Below are 20510 nucleotides of genomic sequence, written 5' to 3'. Positions count from 1 at the left end.
ATGACTAGGGTGATGAAGATGGCAATGCTGGTAGTGGTGGTTGTGGCTGTAATGATGGTAGTGGTAATAATGGTGACAATGGTAATGGTGGGGGTGATTGTGACATGGTTGTGGTGTTTATGTTGATGATGATGATGATGTCCTTCATGGTAATGGCTTCAAATTTTGGCACAAGGCCAGTAGTTTCTGGGAAAGGGCTAAGTCAGCCCCAGTGCTCAACTGGTACTTATTCTATTGATCCCAAAGAAGATGAAAGGCAAAGTCGACCTTGGCAGCATTTGAACTCAGAATGTAAAGACGGACAAAATACCACTAAGCATTTTACCCCATGTGCTAATCATAAAGGCCCCAGTATATGACTGGTAGCTTAGTTTATGAAGCTTCAGAAGGCTGAAAGACCAAGTGTATTTTGATGGGAATCAAATCCCAAAACAAAATAACTTGACAAAATACTAAAAGACATTTTGTTTTTTGGAAGAGACAATTACACCAATTCTTGTATATGGCAGGAACTCTGTTATACTGACCCAGAAAGATGAATGCTTAAGTCAACTGTGGTAGGGTTTGAACTGATTACAAAGACATTATTAACAAAATAGAAACAAAATCCCTATAATTTTTCAGAAGAGATTGAAACCTTAGAATTGAGAAGTAGGAATGTGATGCTTGCCTTCCTTGTCATTTTGATGGACATTAATAAATAAGTAAAGTATATAAGCATAAGATTCACTTACTTTTATGAGTAAATACCCAGATAATCGTACATAGACCTCAAAATCTCTTAATCCAATATTGGCATATCTAAAATCAATCTGAAAGAAATTTTTAAAAATGGGATAATGAATCTAACATCAGAGGAATTAAACAAAATATAACATTGATTTCTAACAGAAACTCAAGGCCACCGCATGTCTTAGATGGCAAATAAATTTGATTATATCAATCATGCCCTCACTAACTGACCTTATTTGACATCAATGGGGCAAACAAATAAGTAGATCAAATTCTGAGCAGCCTCAAAATAAAAGAATGCAAAACATCATATTTTTGGATATCTCAGGTATTTTGCATAATGTTCCCTCCATATAAACACAATCCTTATTCATTTGATGTCATAAATTTTATGAAGAAACTTTTTGTCTTTTTTTCACACAGACATCAGTGTGTTCAATTGCAGGGTGCCTCACCTGTTTGCATCTTTAGATGCTAAAAATTGTCCCTTGACATCTCTGGTTGAGACTCAGATGCAGCTTGTATACTTTAAAGCAAAGTCAAAACATAATATTCAGTATTATTAAAAAAATGGTTTAAAACTTTAGCACAAGGCCATCAGTTTCAGAGAGTAAGTACTTTATTTTATTGGCACCCCCACCAAATACAGTGCCACCTGACAGGTCCTGTGCCGGTGGCATGAAAAAATAACCATTCAAATGTGGTCGATGCCAGTACTGCCTGACTGACTTTCATGCCAGTGGCATGTAAAAAGTACCCCTACACTCTCAGAGTGGTTGGCGTTAGGAAGAGCATCCAGCTGTAGAAACTTTGCTAGATTAGATTGGAGCCTGGTGCAGCCTCCTGGCTGGCCAGTCCTCAGTCAAACCGTTCAACCCATGCCAGCATGGAAAGCAGACTTTAAACGATGGTGATGATGATGATAACCACCACCACCAAAAAACAAAAAAAAAACAAAAATGGATGAAAGAAAAAGTCAACCTTAGAGGAATTTGATTTCAAGATATAAGAGCTGGAAAAAATGCCACTAAGAATTTTGTCTAATATGCTAACAATTCTGCCAGCTTGCTGCCTTTGAAATAATGGTTTCTGATATTTGGCCCATGCCATGAAGTTTTAACCCTTTTCACACCAAACTGTCTGAAACTGATTTAAATTAAAACTGTCCATCAACATTTTATGTTAATTTGTTTCAAATACCAGATTAATTAATAATGAAATTCTTTTACTAAATTCTTCATTTTCAAAATTAACTGAAAAATGGGTTGAAGAGGAGAAGGGGAGCTGATACTGTTGACCCCAGTACTTGACTGATACTTTATTTTATCAACTCCAGGAGGGATGAAAGGCAAAGTTGACCTCAGCAGGAATTGAACTCAAAATATTAAGAGTTAAAACAATTACTGCAAAATATTTTTTTTCCAACTCTCCAATGATTCTGTTAATCCATTGCCCCAGAATCTGGTTGGCATAATACCAACAAAAAACAGCTCAAGGCTATATAGAAAATGTTTTAATATACAACATGTGGGTGAGCTAATTAATTTACTGGTGTTAATTTATCAACCAATAAAATATTATTAGCATTACACTAACAACAGAACTGCATTAATTAAAAAATTCCTAAACCAAATTCTGTATCGTTATACTATATCTCTCTCTCAAATACACACACACATGCACACATATACTGCTGTGATATGAGACTTAGTAAATACAGTTGAAGGTATTAAATTTCTAATTTGATTAAAATTTAAGAAATTTCTAATTAGTTATGAGAGGATTAATTAATTATGAAATTATTAATTAGTTAAGAGAAAATTAAGAAATTAATTCATCAACCCAGTGGGAAAACTTTTTAAAATGGTGAAATTTCTAATGTGTCTAAAAATTAAGAAATTTCTAATTAGTTAGGAGAGGATTAATTATGAAGTCAGTAATTAAAAAATTAAATTATTTATTCATCAAAACAGCAGGAAAATTTTTTGAAATGGTAAAAGCACTGATATGGTTATATAGTTAGGGAGTTTGTTTCATAACCCCATGGTTTCCGGATCAGTTCCACTGTGTGGCACCTTGGGTAAGAGTTTTCACCCATAGCCCCTAACCAACCAATACCTTGTGAGTGAATTTCATAGATGGAAACTGTGTAGAAGCCCATCATATGGGTGTATGTGTGTGTGCAGGCATGTCTTTGGAGTTGTCTACGTCGCTGTAACTTAGTGGTTCAGCAAAAGAGACCAACAGAATGAGTAACCAAGCTTTAAAAAAATAAATAAATATGGGGATTGATTTCTTTGACTAAACCCTTTAATTCGGTGCCCCAGTATGGCCACAGTCCAGTGAATGAAACAAGTAAAAGAATAGAAATTCAGAAGATACAAGTATACGTACATGTCTGACACGTGTATAGTTTTGTTTCGAAATGATCTGCTAGAAATAGCAGTTAAATCACACTCTGACTTCTAAGAAAGGAGACGTTTAATTTAGTCCAGAGTTTCTCAGATTTGTTTCTCAAACTATTGCATTCCATTATCCTTTCTTTTATAACCCTTTTGCAATGTCCCCTCACCTCACCTGCTACTCTTCAACAAAGTTAAATACACCACACAGAATTGCTGCTAACAGGTTGGTCACCATTAAAAGACGGCCTGCACCATAAGTCGTTCCATCAATATCAAAGAATTTCTAAACAATTTTTCCAACTGTAAATAATATTGGTTTTAAATTTGGCACAAGGCCAGCAATCTCAGATAAGTTGATTACATCGACCCCAATGCACCTTGTTTTATTTCCATGATTTTCTGGCATATAATTACTCATTACCTAGCAACCATGCTGGTCACATTTTCTGTTTTCTAAGGGTATTTATCCAATCTTCTAAGCTGTTTTCATAGCTATCCTGCGTTTGAGATTTTTCTTTATTTTTTGTAAAATACCAACTCACTCAGCAGTTTGTTTATGATATATATATATACATATATATATATATATATATATATATATATATATATATATATATATATATATATACATATATATATCAAATGGATGTGTTACAACACTATTCCACACATACAAAAAGAACCATACCAACAATCCAACATACCTCCATCATCAGCTGCCCCCCACGGATATCATTATGGTTTCAACACCTGGGCATTACCATTCAATCCGGTGGTGTCAACAGCACTGAAAGAAGTGTTGTTTGGGAACAAGTGATCAATAAACAAAACTGGATATACACAAAACCAAATTACATCGCAATTTGATTATAAAAAAAAAATACTCAATGAAGTTTCTTTCTGTGTGTTTCTACTTACAGAATTAACAACATGGGAAAAATAATAACGAATTCTTTTGATAGATTCAGTAAAATTATTGTTGCTCTGTTGGAGGAATCTGTAAAAAATAGGAGAATATCTTTAGTTTCAATAGGTGTGTGTGTGTGTGTGTGTGTGTGTGTGTGTGTGTGTGATGGTTTGTTTAACTTGCTTTAAACAACAGAGTTGACAACATGAGACATCACTACATACTGCTTATTTGTACAGCATTTAATCAATTACAAAATGACATGTATATATAATCAGACCAGCTACAAGGTATACCAAAGATTAAGTGCCAAGACACACACACACACATGTTCATTAACACCACAGTCTATGTATACCAAAAGTTATAGCTACAGGTGTGTTAATACCATGTTAAACTGGATCTCAGAAATGATGTGAAGATGCAACACCTTGTGAAGATGACAAGATTGCAGCAGATTGCAACAAGCTGAACTGGAGAAAACAATGTCAACCTGATGATGATGGTCGTTATTAACATCCATCACACTCTCTTTATTTTTATCTTCCAGTTTTACTGCTATCTACCACTCTCTCTCTTTCTCTCTCTCCTATATTGCTCTTTCCTTTATTACTCATCATTAATATCCATCACTGTCTGTCTGTCTGAACTGTACCTCTCTCTTGCATTATTTCCATTCCCATTACCCTACCTCTTTTCTAACACACACACACACACACCCTCTTTCTCTTTTATTACTCTCTTCTTTATCACCCCATTGCTCCTATTACTCTAATTCTTTTCTATTACTCTCTCTTTTTTTTTATAATATTACCACTCTGGTTATTTCCCTCTGTTCCTTTTCCTATCATCCTCTCGAGCATGTTGCTTCTATTCAAACACCTTACCAACAATCATCATATAGCTGTCTGCGTGTCTCTTTTATCACTCTTTCTCCTACCGCTTTGATTTTCTTCTTTCTCACTTTTGCAGCAAAAAAAAAAAATAAATAAATAAATAAAAGAATGAATGTATGAAGACATTGCAGAGAAGAGGAGACATTCTTTAGTCCTACTGATGTGAGACAATCATTACTCTATGTGATATCACCTTTAACCCCATGTACCCACATACATTTACTCTCTCTAGCATCTTCCTCATTGTCTAACTCTAATTCTATACAATTAGAATTTGTTTAACTCTCATTCCTTTCTTTATGTGTAATCTCTTTTCATAAATGTCCCATGTTTCATTCCTCCATGGATCACCTGAACAATTTTTCCATGTATCACCAACTTTCCTTTGTTTCATCAATTCTTTCCCTCCCATTTGCCTACATCACTCAAATTCTTCCATGAATCATTACTCTTCCCTTATGTCTTGCTTTCATTCCTCCATGCAGCATCACAGACTATGGAACCCTATTGACAAAGCTCTACTTACTTCTTATAGATACTATGACCAACAACGACCAACAGCTCAACTCCATATCGATCTTTCAAATCTTCAGGAATATTCGATTTTAAAACTTTACCATCTGAAATAAGAAACACCAACTTTAATGGAGGCCAATGAGAAAAGAACAAACTAGAATCTTTATGTTCTCAGTTCAAATCTTGCCAGAGTCAGAAAGAAGTAAAAGACAAGTGGGACCAGTGCAGTTGATATGGAAGTTAAAGAGTTTAAGTCTGTCGTGAGTGGTTACAGGAAATTTCACTGTAAAGATTTTTGCCGTAGGAAAATTTCCCATACAAGAAAATATATAATTAAATGACTTGATATTTTCTTCTCCTAATCACATTAGTATTCTTAATTAAATTTCAATTAAGATAATCGAAATTAACTTGATTTATCATCATCACCATCATTGTTTAACGTCCACTTTCCATGCTGGCATGGGTTGGATGGTTTGACTGAAAACTGGTAAACTAGGGATCTGCACCAGGCTCCAATCTGATCTGGCAAAGTTTGTACAGTTGGATGCCCTTCCTAATGCCAACCACTCCGAGAGTGTAGTGGATGCTTTTTCTGTGCCACCAACATGGATGTCATTGACTTGACACTGGCGTCGGCCATGACTACGGTTTCACTTGGCTTGACAGATCAACACAAGGATGGTATATTGCCAAGGGTATTGGTCACCTAACACTGTTTCCATGAGGCCCAACACTCGAATGGTGTTTTGTACGTGGCACTGACATGGGTGCCAGTCAGATGGCTTTGGCATTGGCCACAACTACGTTTTCGCTCAGTTCAACAGGTCTTCACAAGCACAGCATATCGCCCAACAACTGAAGGGTGCTTTTAATGGGGCCAGTTACGTGACACTGACATTGACCATGACTACAATTTCGCTCGGCTTGATGGGTCTTCTCGAACACGGCATATCTTCATAGGCCTCGGTTTCTTGTCATGGCCCCTGTGAGGCCCAACATTTGAAGATTGTCCTTTACCACCTCATCCCATGATTTTAGTTCCCTGTATCAAACATGTGAGACTTTACTGTTTGTGTCTTTAGTAAAACACTTCTCCCAGATTCTTCCATCATAACCATATTCTTGCAGATATTCCAAATCTACATCATTACATTCTGTTTACTTCACAGCAAAATTTCTTCTGGTGAATTTTCTGGTTGGTAACATATGGAGATGGAAGTTGTCTGTTGTAGAGGCCAGAGCAGCTCTAACTGAGTAGAATTGTGACCAAATGTGGCCATCCTTGTACTGCATTATTAAATGTAACTTTTTCACCCTCAAATAGGTGAGACATGGGAGGATGGGCAGTATTAATGATCATTTTACTGGGTCTTCAGGATTGTGGAAGGAAGGAAGCAAGGAAGTTATTCACAGACTGGAGACATGGTTTCAATTTTTGCAACAGATTGGACTCAGTTAGAGGCACCCACGGAGCAGTTGGTAGTGTCACACTGGGTCACAGGTTAAGTCTTGGACTCATAAACAGGAATGTTCTGATTGATCAGGAATGACCCAAGGACCAAACAACAATAATATAGATGCAGGCATGGCTGTGTGGTAAGTTTGCTTCCCAACCACATGGTTCCAGGTTCAGTCCCACTGCGTGGCACCTTGGGAAAATGTCTTCTACCATAGTTTTGGGCCAACCAAAGCCTTGTGAGTGGATTTGGTAAATGAAAACTGAAAGAAAACCATTGTGTGTATATATATATAGATATATACATACATACATATATATATATATATATATATATATATATATATATATATATATATCTTGCTCTGTGTGTGTGTGTGTGTGTGTGTGTGTGTGTGTGTGTATGTGTGTGTGTGTGTGTGTGTGTGTGTGTGTGTGTGTGTGTGTGTGTGTGTGTGTGTGTGTGTGTGAGTGTTCCAACACCGCTTGACAATTGATGTTGGTGTATTTGCATCCCTGTAACATAGCAGTTCAGCAAAAGACAACAGATTAAGGCTTAAAAAAATAAAAGTACTGAGGTCAATTCACTTGACTGAAAGCTCTTCAAGGCAGTGCTGCAGCATGGCCACGTTCTAATGACTGAAACAAGTAAAAGAATAAAAGATAATAACAAGAATTAAACAAATGATTGCTGTTGAATGTTCGAACCGTGTTCAAGGTTATAAATGAGAAATATGAGTTTAAAGGGAATCGGTAACCAGAAGAATCTAAGAAAGATCTGAAAATGGTTTAATTGGTTCACTTACTGTTTACTGCCTTCAAAATTGATCTGCGTTTGACATAATGGAAGTTTTTGTTTGGTGATTCCAGCCATTCTGTATTGTCTGACTCAATTTCAAATAATTCATCACCAATAATGAATTCACCATTCTGAAAATTAATTAATTTTAAAGAAACACAAGAGAATTGGTGAAATAAAGATCAATAACATCCCAAAGTGGGATTTGATGACATTTTGATAGAAACAGAATTTATTTAAAATATTATCGCTGTTCGTTAGTTTTAAGTCAGTCACAGGCAACAGACCATCTAGGATAGCAATGTAAGAATATCCAGGATAATAACATTCTATATCTAGTTTTTACATTTTTTTTAAGACAGTACAGTTTGGTTTGGGAGGACCTTGCTGCTATTTCTAGCAGGTTAATCTCTTTGATATTGCCTGAGATCATGCTGGTTCTATGATACAAATTTTATATTCTAAAATGATCCAAATTAAAACTTTCCATCAAAATTTCATTTTAATTTATGTTCCAAACACCAGCATAATAATGACAAGTTATTTTACTAAATTTTTCATGATTCTCAAAATAAATTGAAAAAAAGGCCATGCATTTCAGCTGAAATATGGTAACAAAAAGACCAAACAACTGCTTAGGTGCTTTCCTATTTGACAAAATAAAGTAAATTTGTGGTTTACACCATCAAAGTTGTAAACAAAAGGACTAAACAAATTCAGGTATGAAATCATTATCTCTTTGGTACATAGTTGTTATTTATTACAAATGTTTTACAATCTTTATTAATTGTGTTGGATGAAGCTGTCAGTGACTGGTTGTGTTATTCAGGGGTTCACTATGAACAGAATACAGGGTGAGAGCACTATTTATGGTGAGCTGCTGAATAATGCAACCGATCATTGAACAATGATAGGAATGTCATAAGAAGAAGCTATCAGTATTTTATTTTATACTCTCAGTAGCTTATTTTATACTTTTATCACATAAATCAATTGATGCTGAGTTGATAAAGGGTCTTTATGTAGTTGCTTACCCTGCAAGAAATATCAACCAAATTTCCTTCAAATAGCACTCTGTTCTCTTAAAAAAGAAAAGGCACATTTGTTAAGGTAATCTTCAACATATTATATGTGAGTGGAAATAGGCTGGATGATCATGGCTGGAATGTCTTTAATCATGTCTCTATTGGACTTGGACTAACTGTATGGAGGATGATTGTAAGAACCAGCACACAGCACACAATGGGAGACTTGTAGGTGTTTAGCTGAGAGGATAAATGGACACTACTGGGAGTATAACAACAGGAAACAGTTGTTGATACTCTATCAGCATGCCAAAAATCAACATGGCAGCATGCAGAACCAAATTAGTAAATATATTTTGTCTAAAATACCCGAGAGACTCATTGTTAAGACAGATGCATGAGTCTTTGTCATAAATGAGACAATACCAACACTAAATAGAAAATATACAAAGTAATATAACCACTGTGTCACTGCTACTACCCACGCAGTGTATACATATGTGTGTGTGTGTGTGTGTGTGTGTGGTGGAGGTATATGTTTGTGGTTATAGATGTAGGCAAAACAGACCGATAGAATAAGTACTAGGCTTACAAAGAATAAGTCATGGGGTCAATTTGCTCGACTAAAGGCGGTGCTCCAGCATAGCCGCAGGCAAATGACTGAAACAAGTAAAAGAGTATACATATGTGTATATTCATTCTTCTAGACATGGTGATAAAAATATTTTTCCAGACAGGGCTACCAATATATTTTTCCAAACATAGTTACAAATGTATTCTCTTTGAACTCAAGAAAATATTTCTATTCAGTTTAATAAACATTTGAAAAAAATTTAACTCACTAATTTCAGAACTGGCGTTTGGGTTTTGTTCCGTGCAATTAATTCCACAGTGACTGCTGCCATCTTTTCAGGGTCTTGGTATATATCATAGGCCTGAAAGTTTATAATAGAGATTTTATAATGAAGATGTACTTCTTTAATAACTCGTAGCATATGTACAGGTCAGGGTATGTTAGACATGGAGGAAGTTGACTGTTTGAATTGTTGTACCTCTCACGACATATCCCTGTTCAAATACATTGTATTGCATTGCTTCTCACCCGTCTTAGTTCTCTGCCTCTACCCCCTAAAAAGGGGATAAAAGTCAAAGTAGACCTTGGCAGGATTTGAACTTAGGACATAAAGAACCATTACCTTGAATTGATACTATCATCCACAAAAGGCATGGCTGTGTGGTAAGAAGCTCGCTTCCCAACCACATGGTTCCAGGTTCAGTCTCAGTGCACAGCACCGTAGGCAAGTGTCTTCTACTATAGCCTTGGTGGATTTGATAGATGGAAACTGAAAGAAGCCCATTGTATGTGCATGTGTGTGTGTGTTCCCCACCACTGCTTGACAACTAGTGATAGTGTGTTAACATGCCTGTAACTTAGCAGTTCAGCAAAAGAAACCAATAGAATAAGTACCAGGATTAAAAAAGAAAGAGAAGTCCTAGGGTTGATTCGTTCAACTGAAATTTCTTCTGGGCAGTTCCCCAGCATGGCCACAGTCTAATGACTGAAAAAAGTAAAAGATAAAAGATAAAAAGAGACGAAAAGCAAAATTGATGTTCATAGGATTTGAATTCAGAGCAGAGAGAACTGAAGTGAAAGCCAGAAAGCATTTCGCCTGACACTTTAATGACAGCTTGTTTGTGAGACTTAGGTCTCCGACACTGGTGCCTTTTGACTCGGCAGAGTTGAGAAAGCTCGTATGATGTTCCATGCTTTACCTACCCACCAAGGGTATTAGCAGTAATTTGTTTTCAACTGAGAACTGCAGTGTTTACAAGTTTTCACAGCTGAAACTGGTAGCCAACCTCTGACTGTGCAAAACAAGAATCCGATCTGAACAACATTATTATCTCTGTTATTCTATGTAGACTGAGACAACGGTCATTGACCAAAGACATCAAGTACAGAGATGGCAGCAGAATAAATAGCTCCAGCAGATTAACCCTAATTGTATTCCTTATGTAACAAACCTCACATTGAAACAAAACTAAAAATAAAGTTGAATTTGGTGATATTTATTTCCTTTTTGCTTTTGTGACATTTTGTTTTTGTTTGCTTTTCAAAATTTGTGTTGTTATGGAAAATGACATTTTGGAAATGGGAGATTACAGTCAGAGCATAGCTAAATTATTTCTTTATCATTATTATTATTGTTGTTATTATTAAGGCAGCGAGCTGGCAGAATTGTTAGAATGTCAGGCAAAATGTTAAGTGGTGTTTCATCCATCTTTATATTGCAAGTTCAAATTCCTTTGAGGATCATTTTGACTTTCATCCTTTCAGGGCTCATAGAATAAGTATCAACTTTCCCACTTTCCTGAAATTGCCGCCTTTTGCCAAAATTTGAAACCATCATTATTATTATTATTATTATTATTATTATTATTATTATTATTATAATCATTGGTTTCAAATTTTGGTACAAGGCCAGCAATTTTGGAGGAGAGTTGATTACATCAACCCTGAAAGAATGGAAGACAAAGTCAACCTTGGCAGAATAATAATAATAATAATAATAATAATAATAATAATAATAATAATAATAATAATAATTATTATTATTATTATGCTTAAAATTCTGCTTTTGTTGACTTTGCTTTTCATCATTCAGAATCAATAAAATAAGTACCAGTTGAGCACTGGGGTTAATGTAATCAATGAGCCCCTTCCCCTCAAAATTTCAGGTCTTGTAACTATAATAGAAAGGATTATTATGATTATTTAAAAAAAGTATTATTATTAAAAACAAAAAATTAAAAGAATAATAATGATACTAATAACAATAACAACAACAATAATAATAATAATAGATATAGCATGCCCAGCTGACAACAAGGTATGTGATAAGGAAGAAAGAAAAGTCAAGAGATATGACAGGTTAGCTTGGGAAGTTAAGCAGTTGTGGTCGATGAAAAAGGTAGCAGTGGTACCAATAATTGTCGGAGTCCTGGGAACAGTGAGTAAAAATCTTGAGAAGTACATGGAACAAATAGGGGCTGCAATAAGGGTAGAGCACTTGCAGAAAACAGCACTGCTTGGAACCGCTCGAATACTCCGGAAGGTGCTCGAAAAATAAGGGGTGTTACCTTAGTTCATTGGTAGTGAACAGCTGACACTGTAGTACATCTCCAGCATTAGAAGCTGTGCAAAAGCACTAATAATAATAAAGATAATCATAATAATAATAATGATAATAATAAAACACTTTCAATACAGTAACCATAAGAGCATCACAGCAAACCACAGCACATACCCAAGGCACACAGAGCTGTGCTCAGTAGTGAAGTGAAAGCACGTTATAAAAATAAAACTACTGAATAATAATAATAATAATAATAATAATAATGGTTTCAAATTTTGCCACAAGGGTAGCCATTTTTGGGGAGGGGATGTGTTGATTACATCAGACCTCAGTGTTTCACTGGTACTTAATTTATCTACCCTGAAAGGATGAAAGGCAAAGTCAACCTCAGTGGAATACTACTAAGCATTTCCCCCGGCATGCTAACAATTCTCCCAGCTCACTGCCTTAATAATAATAATAATAATAATAATAATAATAATTTTGGTAGAAGGGCAGCAAGTTCGGGTTAGGGTGGGGATGTAAGTGATTTAGATTGCTGCCAACTGGTCAACTGGGTAATTATTTATTGAGTCAAAAGGCTGAAAGGCAAAAATCAACTTTGGTAGAATCTGAGTTCAGCAGCCAAACAAAAGGCTTAGCAGCATTTTGTTCATCTTTAGCTTCTAATGATTGTGGAAGCTGGCTGCCTTAATGACAATTCTTTCTACTATAGGCACAAGGCCTGAAATTTGGGGAGAGGAGCCTAATTGATTACATTTGATCCCCAGTATGCAACTGGTACTTGGTTTATCAACCCCAAAAGGATGAAAAACAAAGTCAAACAGGAATTTGAACCTAGAATGTAAAAACGGATGAAATGCTGCTAAGTCTTTTGATTCAGCTTGCTAATGATTCTGCCAGCTTCCTGTCTTGGAAATAACTGGTACTTAATTTATCAACCCTGAAAGGATGAAAAGCAAAGTTGACCCCAGCGACATTTGGACTCAGAAAGTGAAGGCCGCTAAGCATTTTGCTCAGCATACAAACGTTTCTGCCAGCTCGTCACCTTAATAATAATAATAATAATAACAATAGTAACGATAGTTATTATATTTTGTTCTTTGTTAGTTTTATGGGAAAAGAAATCGTTGAACTAGCCATAAACCATCCCCACTCACCCCACCCTGCTGCACATCTCCATCATGTCACATGATTACAATAATAAGCATAATATATTCAATCATGTCTAACCTTATTCTCTTAGTTCTTTCAAGGCAGTGAATTTCATTGAGGTATGTCCTCGACAGGAAACAAGCCATTTATTTCCTTTTCCGTAGTTTAACACAAATGTTATGGAGGTCAAAACAACAACAACAACAAGAATAGTAATACTGTTCATAATAACCGTTTCTATTTTGGCACAAGGCCAGAAAATTTGAGGGGTGGGGAAATCAATTACATTGACTCCAGGGCTCAACTGCTACTTGTTTTATAGGCCCTGAAAGATGAAAGACAAAGTTGACATCAGCAAAATTTGAACTCAGAATGTAAAGATTGACAATATGCTAATGATTCTGCCATCTTGCTACCTTAATAATAATAACAACAACAACAACAACAACAACAACAACAACATCATCATCATCATCATCATCATCATCATCATCATCATCATCATCATCATCATCATCATCATCATCATCATCATCATCATCATCATCATCATCATCATCATCATCATCATCATCATCATCATCATCATCATCATCATCATCATCATCATCGTTTAACGTCCGCTTTCCATGCTAGCATGGGTTGGACAACTTGGCTGAGGACTGGTGAAACCGGATGGCAACACCAGGCTCCAATCTAAATTTGGCAGAGTTTCTACAGCTGGATGCCCTTCCTAACGCCAACCAACAATAATAATAATAATACTTGTTGTCATTGATGCCCTAGGAATGATAGCAAAAGGAGCTGATTGTTACCAAGCTCAGATACCAGAAAACCCCAAAATGGCAGAAATTCAAAAGAAAGTGCTCATGGGAAATGCCCATATCCTATGTAAGATATCGTCCATGTAATCTCGAATTTTAAAACAAACTCATAATTTTCTTCTGGTTTCTTAAACATTCTCTAGAACAACACTATGTACAAAACCAAATATATGACACCCTAGGCATAACACCAACATGAACTTCTAACTTGTCATCTCTTGAGGTCTTTGGGTGAGACTTGGAGCCAACTTGTACAAATACAAATAATAATACTTATGATAATAATAATAATAATAATAATAATAATAATAATAATAATAATAATAATAATAATAATAATGATAATTCTTTCTAATTTTGGCACAATCTAGTAATTTTAGAGGTCATGGTCAATTATATCAAGCCTGATATAATTTTAGTGTCCCCAAGAGGATGAAAGGCAAAATGGAACTCAGCAGGATTTGAACTCAAAACATAAAGAGTCTGCAGCAATGCTGCTAAGAATTTTGTCTGACATGATAATGATTCTGCCAACATATAAAATGATATTATGAGCAAAAGCACAGAACAAACAGAATATAAAGAACCATTCTGGCGTAGACGAATTTGTGAGAACAAAGTTAAAAAGATATTTAAGACAAGTAATAATTTATGAAGATTGATATAACTCTTCATGAATTTAAATATACAATAAGAAGAGCATGGTTTGATCTGTAATAAAAAAAGAGATTGACTCTATTTATTGAACTGAACAATATTTCAACAGTTTGTATTTATTTTCTTCAGATTCAAAATGAAAAATACAGAGATGCAGAAATTCAAAATTTCAGTTGAACCATCCTACATTCCTTCCTTGATGACATTTCTTTCTTTCTTTTTTTTTTTCTTCTTATCTTGGAATGAACAGAGGATAGTCTAGCCGAAATTTTGAATTTCTGCATCTCTATGTATTTTTCATTTTGAATCTGAAGAAAAAAACACAAACTGTTGAAACATTGTTGAATTCAATAAATCTGTATTTTGTACATTGTATCACACTCTTCTTCTAATTGTGTAATAATAATGCTTTCGACTGAAGGCTTGGAATTTGGTGAAAGGAGCTACTTGATTACACCAACTCCTAGTGCTTGACTGGTTCTTATTCTATTGACCCTAAAAAGATGAAAGGCAAAGGTGACCTTGGCAGAATTTGAACTCAGAACGTAAGGGTAGGTGAAATGTTGCTTAGCATTTTGTCTGGTAGGCAAATGGTTCTGCCAGCTTGCCACTTTAATAATAATAATAATAATAATGGAGGATTTCTCCATAAAAGTTGATAATACTATTGAAGATTTGGTTATAGAGGACAGAAAGAATATAGTAAGATGACAGTCTTTGCAATTTCATATGATAATAGAGTTGATACCAAAGAAATGAAAAAAATATCAGATTCTAGCTAGAGAGAGATAAAGAGATTGTGGAAGACAAAGGTGAGAATTATTCCTGTAGTAATTGCTGTACTTGGCACAACAGCAAACTATTACCTGAGAGATTTGCATTGTTGATCTGTGGGAAAGTGCTAACCTGTATACTGTAAGAATCTTAAGGAAGATTATTGTGATTTGGAGGAGACTTGTCACCAAAACCTCAAGACAACATCCTGGCTAACAAAAGCAGCATTTAATAGCAGCAGCAGCAGCAATAATAATGATAATAATAATAATAATAATAATAATAATAATAATAATAATAATAATAATAATAATAGTAATAGTAATAAAAAATAGGTAAGTGAACAAATAATAATAATAAGCAGAGGAAGGATGTAGGCAGAGATTACTCACATCCTTTCCTTGTTTTGAGTTCAAGTCATGAGATTTATTCAAGCAAATATGTAGGACAGCCAATCAGAGCCAATCCCAGCACAAGATTAACCAGTGTATGACGACAATCTGGTTTTTGACATCACTGAAGGAAGAGACTGTACATAATATCATTAGTTTTGGGTTTTGTGATGTCAATAGATATGAAGGATTAATTTGGGTCCCAAGGTTATGGGTCTAGTTTTTGCTGTTGTTTTAAGTTTGCAAAGACTTGCTCTAGAACTGAATTTAATGTCTTGTTTTTTTTTTTCCAATGTGATTTATTAAATAGAATTTTTTTAAGTAAGTATGTTGAGAAAAAAATTGATATTTATGAGGTTCAGAGCCATGCCTAGCAGCTGGTTTGTATGTCTGGAAGATGCATACAAAACCTCACATAATGTATTGGCATCAGTGTATAACATCAAAACTATCACACAGCATGTCAACACAGCCTCACAATAAACACTGCTTACGTTTATACATTGACATGAAACTGGCAGAAGAAAGACATCATGTAGAATAATAGAGATGGGAGTTGAAACTTTTGTTGGTCAGCTGAAGACTAAAGACAAGTTCAAAGAATGGACAAATGGACAAGCTTTCATTCTCATCAACCAGATGTCACACGAGTAAATCTCATGAGGCCATGTTGGTGTTGGTGTGCCTGGAAGAAACATTGTAACTACCTTATTCATTAGTTACTAGGGAGACGTGCAGCTAAGAGCACAGTTATTCCAAATGTACATTGACTGGAAAGTTGGAACTTGTTGGTTGTTCCCTAAATTCTGTCTATCAGAACTTAGTCCCTTCAAAAATTCTTTAAATATTGTATATATGCATATATAATCTATCTGTACAGACATCGTGGAGGTGCAATGGCCCAGTAATTAGGGAAGCACACTCGAGGTCATAGGATTGCGGTTTTGATTCCCTGACTGGGCGTTTAGAGTGTTTATTGAGCAAAAACACCTAAAGCTCCACGAGGCACCAGCAGGGGGTGGTGGTGAACCCTGCTGTACTCTTTCACCACAACTTCCTTTCACTCTTTCTTCCTGTCTCTGTTGTACCTATATTTCAAAGGGCCAGCCTTGTCACACTCTATGTCACACTGAATCTCCCCAAGAACTACATTAAGGGTACACGTGTCTGTGGAGTGCTCAGCCACTTGCATGTTAATTTCATGAGCAGGCTGTTCTGTTGAGTGGATCATCTGGAACCCTTGTTGTCGTAACAATACAAACATACATATATGGGGCCAGTCCCAATTAAATATTTCCTACACACACACACACACATGAAACACATTCATACAGTATGTTTACTAAATACCTTATACATATCTGGATCCAGCCCACATGTATGAAGAACCATGTATATTCACTAAATACTTTATATCTATTAAAACCAGTCTCTCTAAGCAGTTATCTCATAGATTGAAGCTGGTTCCTGTAATCTTTTCATTACACATCTTATATATTAGAGCCAGTCTCTATAAGATATTTTTTTAATATTTCATATCTCTGAATCCAGCTCAATGGGTTTCATGTGTATCTACCAGACACACAAACTTGGGTATGTTTCTCAACAGATAAATATCATCAACAAATCTACTTCAAAATATTCTATTTAATAATTCACATTAGAAAAAAAAAAAAAGAAATACAAGACATGACATTCTAGAGGAAGTTTTTCAAATTTAAAACAACAACAACCAAAGAAAAGACCAATTGACCCTGGAAATTAAATTAACCCCCTACAGTCTCTTCCGTCAAGGATATCAAAGAGCAGATTGTCGTCATACGCTGGTTAATCTTGTGCTGGGATTGGCTCTGACTGGCCGTCCTACATATTTGCTTGAATGAATCTCATGACTTGAACTAAAAAGAAGGAAAAGATGTGTGTAATGTGTATCTACATCCTTCCTCTGGTCATATTCGTGCATTGTGGTACAGGCTTGGTACACTGTGTGGTTGTTTTGCTGTGTTGTACAATGTTGGTGTAGTTTGTTGTAGATTTGATGCATTATAAAGTGGTGTTTGTGGGTGTGTTGTGCATGTATCTTAGTGTGTTGCACAGTAGCATTGGTGTGTTTGAGTAGTATTACACATGTTGTGTAGTTGTAATGGTATATTGTACAAGTCTGTAAGTATAAAACCCTTTAGCTTTTAAACCAGCTATATTAGGGCCTAAAGATTCTTCTTGTTTTTCTGTTTGCACTGGCCAAATCCAGCCCTTCACACCTATCCTACAATGTTGTTCTAAAAATAAACAATCACATCACTGAAATCTCAAAGCAATGAAACAAACATTAAACAGAAGAATCTGAATGCCGAGGGGATAATCAACAGATGGGCAACGTTCACAAAACAATATATCATTGTTACCTGTTCAATATTGTTGTCCATATTGCAAACTGTTTCGTTGTTTTCAAATATACAGAATGGAATGTCCAAAGTGATGTCCTGCTTTCTCACCAATTTCAACTGGACATTGTGTCCATGTGCCTGGAACTGTACTGCTAGTTGGCTGGGTAGTTCACTGGTCATACCATTATCTGATGTATCCAACTCACTGGATATTTGTTGAACATCGACAAACTCAATATGATCTGTGGGAAAAGCAACGGCAGCAATAATAGCAGTGGTGGTGGAGGTGGTAATGTTAGTAGTAGTAGTAGTAGTAGTAGCTTGAAAGGTGATCAAGAAGTTGGTTGATTTCTTGAAGTTAGTGTTGCGGATTAGCATCACAGAATTCCAATAGCTTTGTTCCCTCCTGGCTCCTCGAACGATCAGAGTGTTGCTCGTGTTCATTGAAGTCACCAGCCATGATAATAAGATCATTATCATGTGTTGTCAACGTAGTCTGCACGAAGGCCTTGTAGAACTGGTCCTTCAGTTCATCTGCCAATTCAGATTTTGGAGCATATACAAAGAATTGGTTGAAGTTACATTACCCAAAACTAGTGTAAGCTTCATTATTCTGTCACACACTGACTACCTCCATCATTTACTCTACCCATTTCTCTGCCAATGGTATGCCTGCTCCATCTAAAACATCACAAAAAATTTACACCTTTGTTCCTTGTCCATGAAGAATCTGGCAGAAGCTGTTCTAAGGTTGTGAACTTGTTAAGAAGAGTAAGTGGGTGGGTGGTGAACTGTTTTCAGCCCCCGAAATGAAGGTTGATGCAAACATTGACCAACCTACCCAGATATTGAAATATTTCCACTCAATGATTTACCCTCATCTTTGATCTCAAAACCATTAAGTACTTGTAAGATGAGTGAAGGGAAGGGTCCAAGTAGGCACCAAGAAGTCCTTTAAAGGACTTGGCAGAAAGAAAGAAAGAGAGAGAGAAAAAAAAAGAAGAAAGAAGGGAAAAAAAGCATATTGTAAGAAATATACACACGCATGATTTACTCCTGGGAGTAACTCATGCATGTGTCTTTAAGGGGGTGGAGAAAGGGTTGGCAGGAGAAAACATTGCCTAGGGTCTTCAGTTGACCTATAAATTTTATAATTGTGTTTGACATCCAATTAAAAATAATTCCATTATTGTTAGGCAAGGTTACAGTTAAAAATTAGCTTGAAATTAATTATTTGTTTTATGCTGAAAGTAAAAACTACAGCATCTCTTGAAAATCTGAAAAACATTTAACTCAGTGCTTGACCTCCGCCCCCGCCCACAGTGGAGTTGCCTTTTACTGGTTTTAGTCATTGGACTATGGCCATGCTGGGGCACCATCTTGAAGTGATTTTTGCATGCGAGCATGATTGCATACATATGTATACATATGTATATGTGTATTTGTGTGTATATTTATGTCTTAAATATATATGCCTGTATATGTATGTAGTTTGAATGCATCCATCTGTGTATTTTGATGTATATATGTATATTATAGATTGTTTAGTATGCGTATATACTGTTGTAAAATATTTATGTAATGCAGCATGAAAATTTTAATTTTAATTTTAATTTTTAATGTATTAATTGAATTATATTTCGTATATAATTATTTGCAATTATGTATTTTGAATCCGCTCTTCGATTTAAGGTTTTCCTCGATTTTTATAATACGATGAATTTATATTGAATTAATTTATTTTGTTTATTTTGTTCATTGCATGCTTAAGACCGTTAATTAAAAGGACCAATGAAACAAATCTATTTTTAAAGGTATATCCTCTAACTAGTTTTTATCATATCGTTATTTCTGTTCTATTTTAACAAAACTGTCCGACGAACGAGAACGTGAAACTCTGAGTAACAGCTTTTGTTATATTTCTGTTGCTTTTAAATAAATCATATTACTCTACCTCTGGTATTTGAGTACACTTTTTTCCACCTTGCTTCACATTTATGTGCTAACTCCGGTATTTCTATATATATACTGGAGAAAGAGAGAGAGAGAGAGAGAGAGAGAGAGAGAGAGAAAGAAGAAAGAAGAGCACCATCCGAGCATGATCGTTGCCAAAGCAGCTGTCTGGCTTCCATGCCAGTGGCACGTAAATAGCACTATTTGAGCGTGATCATTACCAGCGTCGCCTTACTGGCACTTGTGCCTGTGGCATGTGAAAAAACATTCGAGCGAGATTGTTGCCAGTGCTGCTGGACTAGCTCCTGTGCAGGTGGCACGTAAAATACACCATTTTGAGCACGGCCATTGCCAGTACGGCCTGACTGGCCTTTGTGCTGGTGGCACGTAAAAGCACCCATTACACTCTCGGAGTGGTTGGCATTAGGAAGTGCATCCAGCTGTAGAAAATCTACCAAATCAGATTGGAGCCTGGTGTAGCCATCTGGTTCG

General features: G+C 35.7%; 1 protein-coding gene across 3 annotated transcripts in view; it reads right to left on the bottom strand.

The window, feature by feature from the left end:
* Positions 1 to 20510, bottom strand: part of LOC106868197 (A disintegrin and metalloproteinase with thrombospondin motifs 17) — a 52319-nt gene that overhangs the window by 14278 nt on the left and 17531 nt on the right. For 2 of the 3 annotated variants that reach the window (XM_089358516.1, XM_089358515.1), the window contains exons 2-7: positions 18084 to 18307; positions 9582 to 9674; positions 7722 to 7845; positions 5467 to 5560; positions 4056 to 4134; positions 735 to 812 (exon numbers count right to left, since the gene is read on the bottom strand). In XM_089358516.1, coding sequence (XP_089214642.1) covers positions 735 to 812; positions 4056 to 4134; positions 5467 to 5560; positions 7722 to 7845; positions 9582 to 9674; positions 18084 to 18245 — 630 coding nt within the window. In that variant the 5' untranslated portion in view covers positions 18246 to 18307. Of the gene's footprint in view, positions 1 to 734; positions 813 to 4055; positions 4135 to 5466; positions 5561 to 7721; positions 7846 to 9581; positions 9675 to 10207; positions 10630 to 18083; positions 18308 to 20510 lie in introns of those variants that run through there. The other variant, XM_089358517.1, reaches the window with a different exon arrangement.

This window comes from Octopus bimaculoides, chromosome 10, assembly GCF_046866305.1.
Source record: "Octopus bimaculoides isolate indiv1 chromosome 10, ASM4686630v1, whole genome shotgun sequence".
Taxonomy (NCBI): Eukaryota; Metazoa; Mollusca; class Cephalopoda; order Octopoda; family Octopodidae; genus Octopus; species Octopus bimaculoides.
Note: the sequence above shows the minus strand (reverse complement) of the source record. Positions and strands in the feature narration are given on the sequence as shown.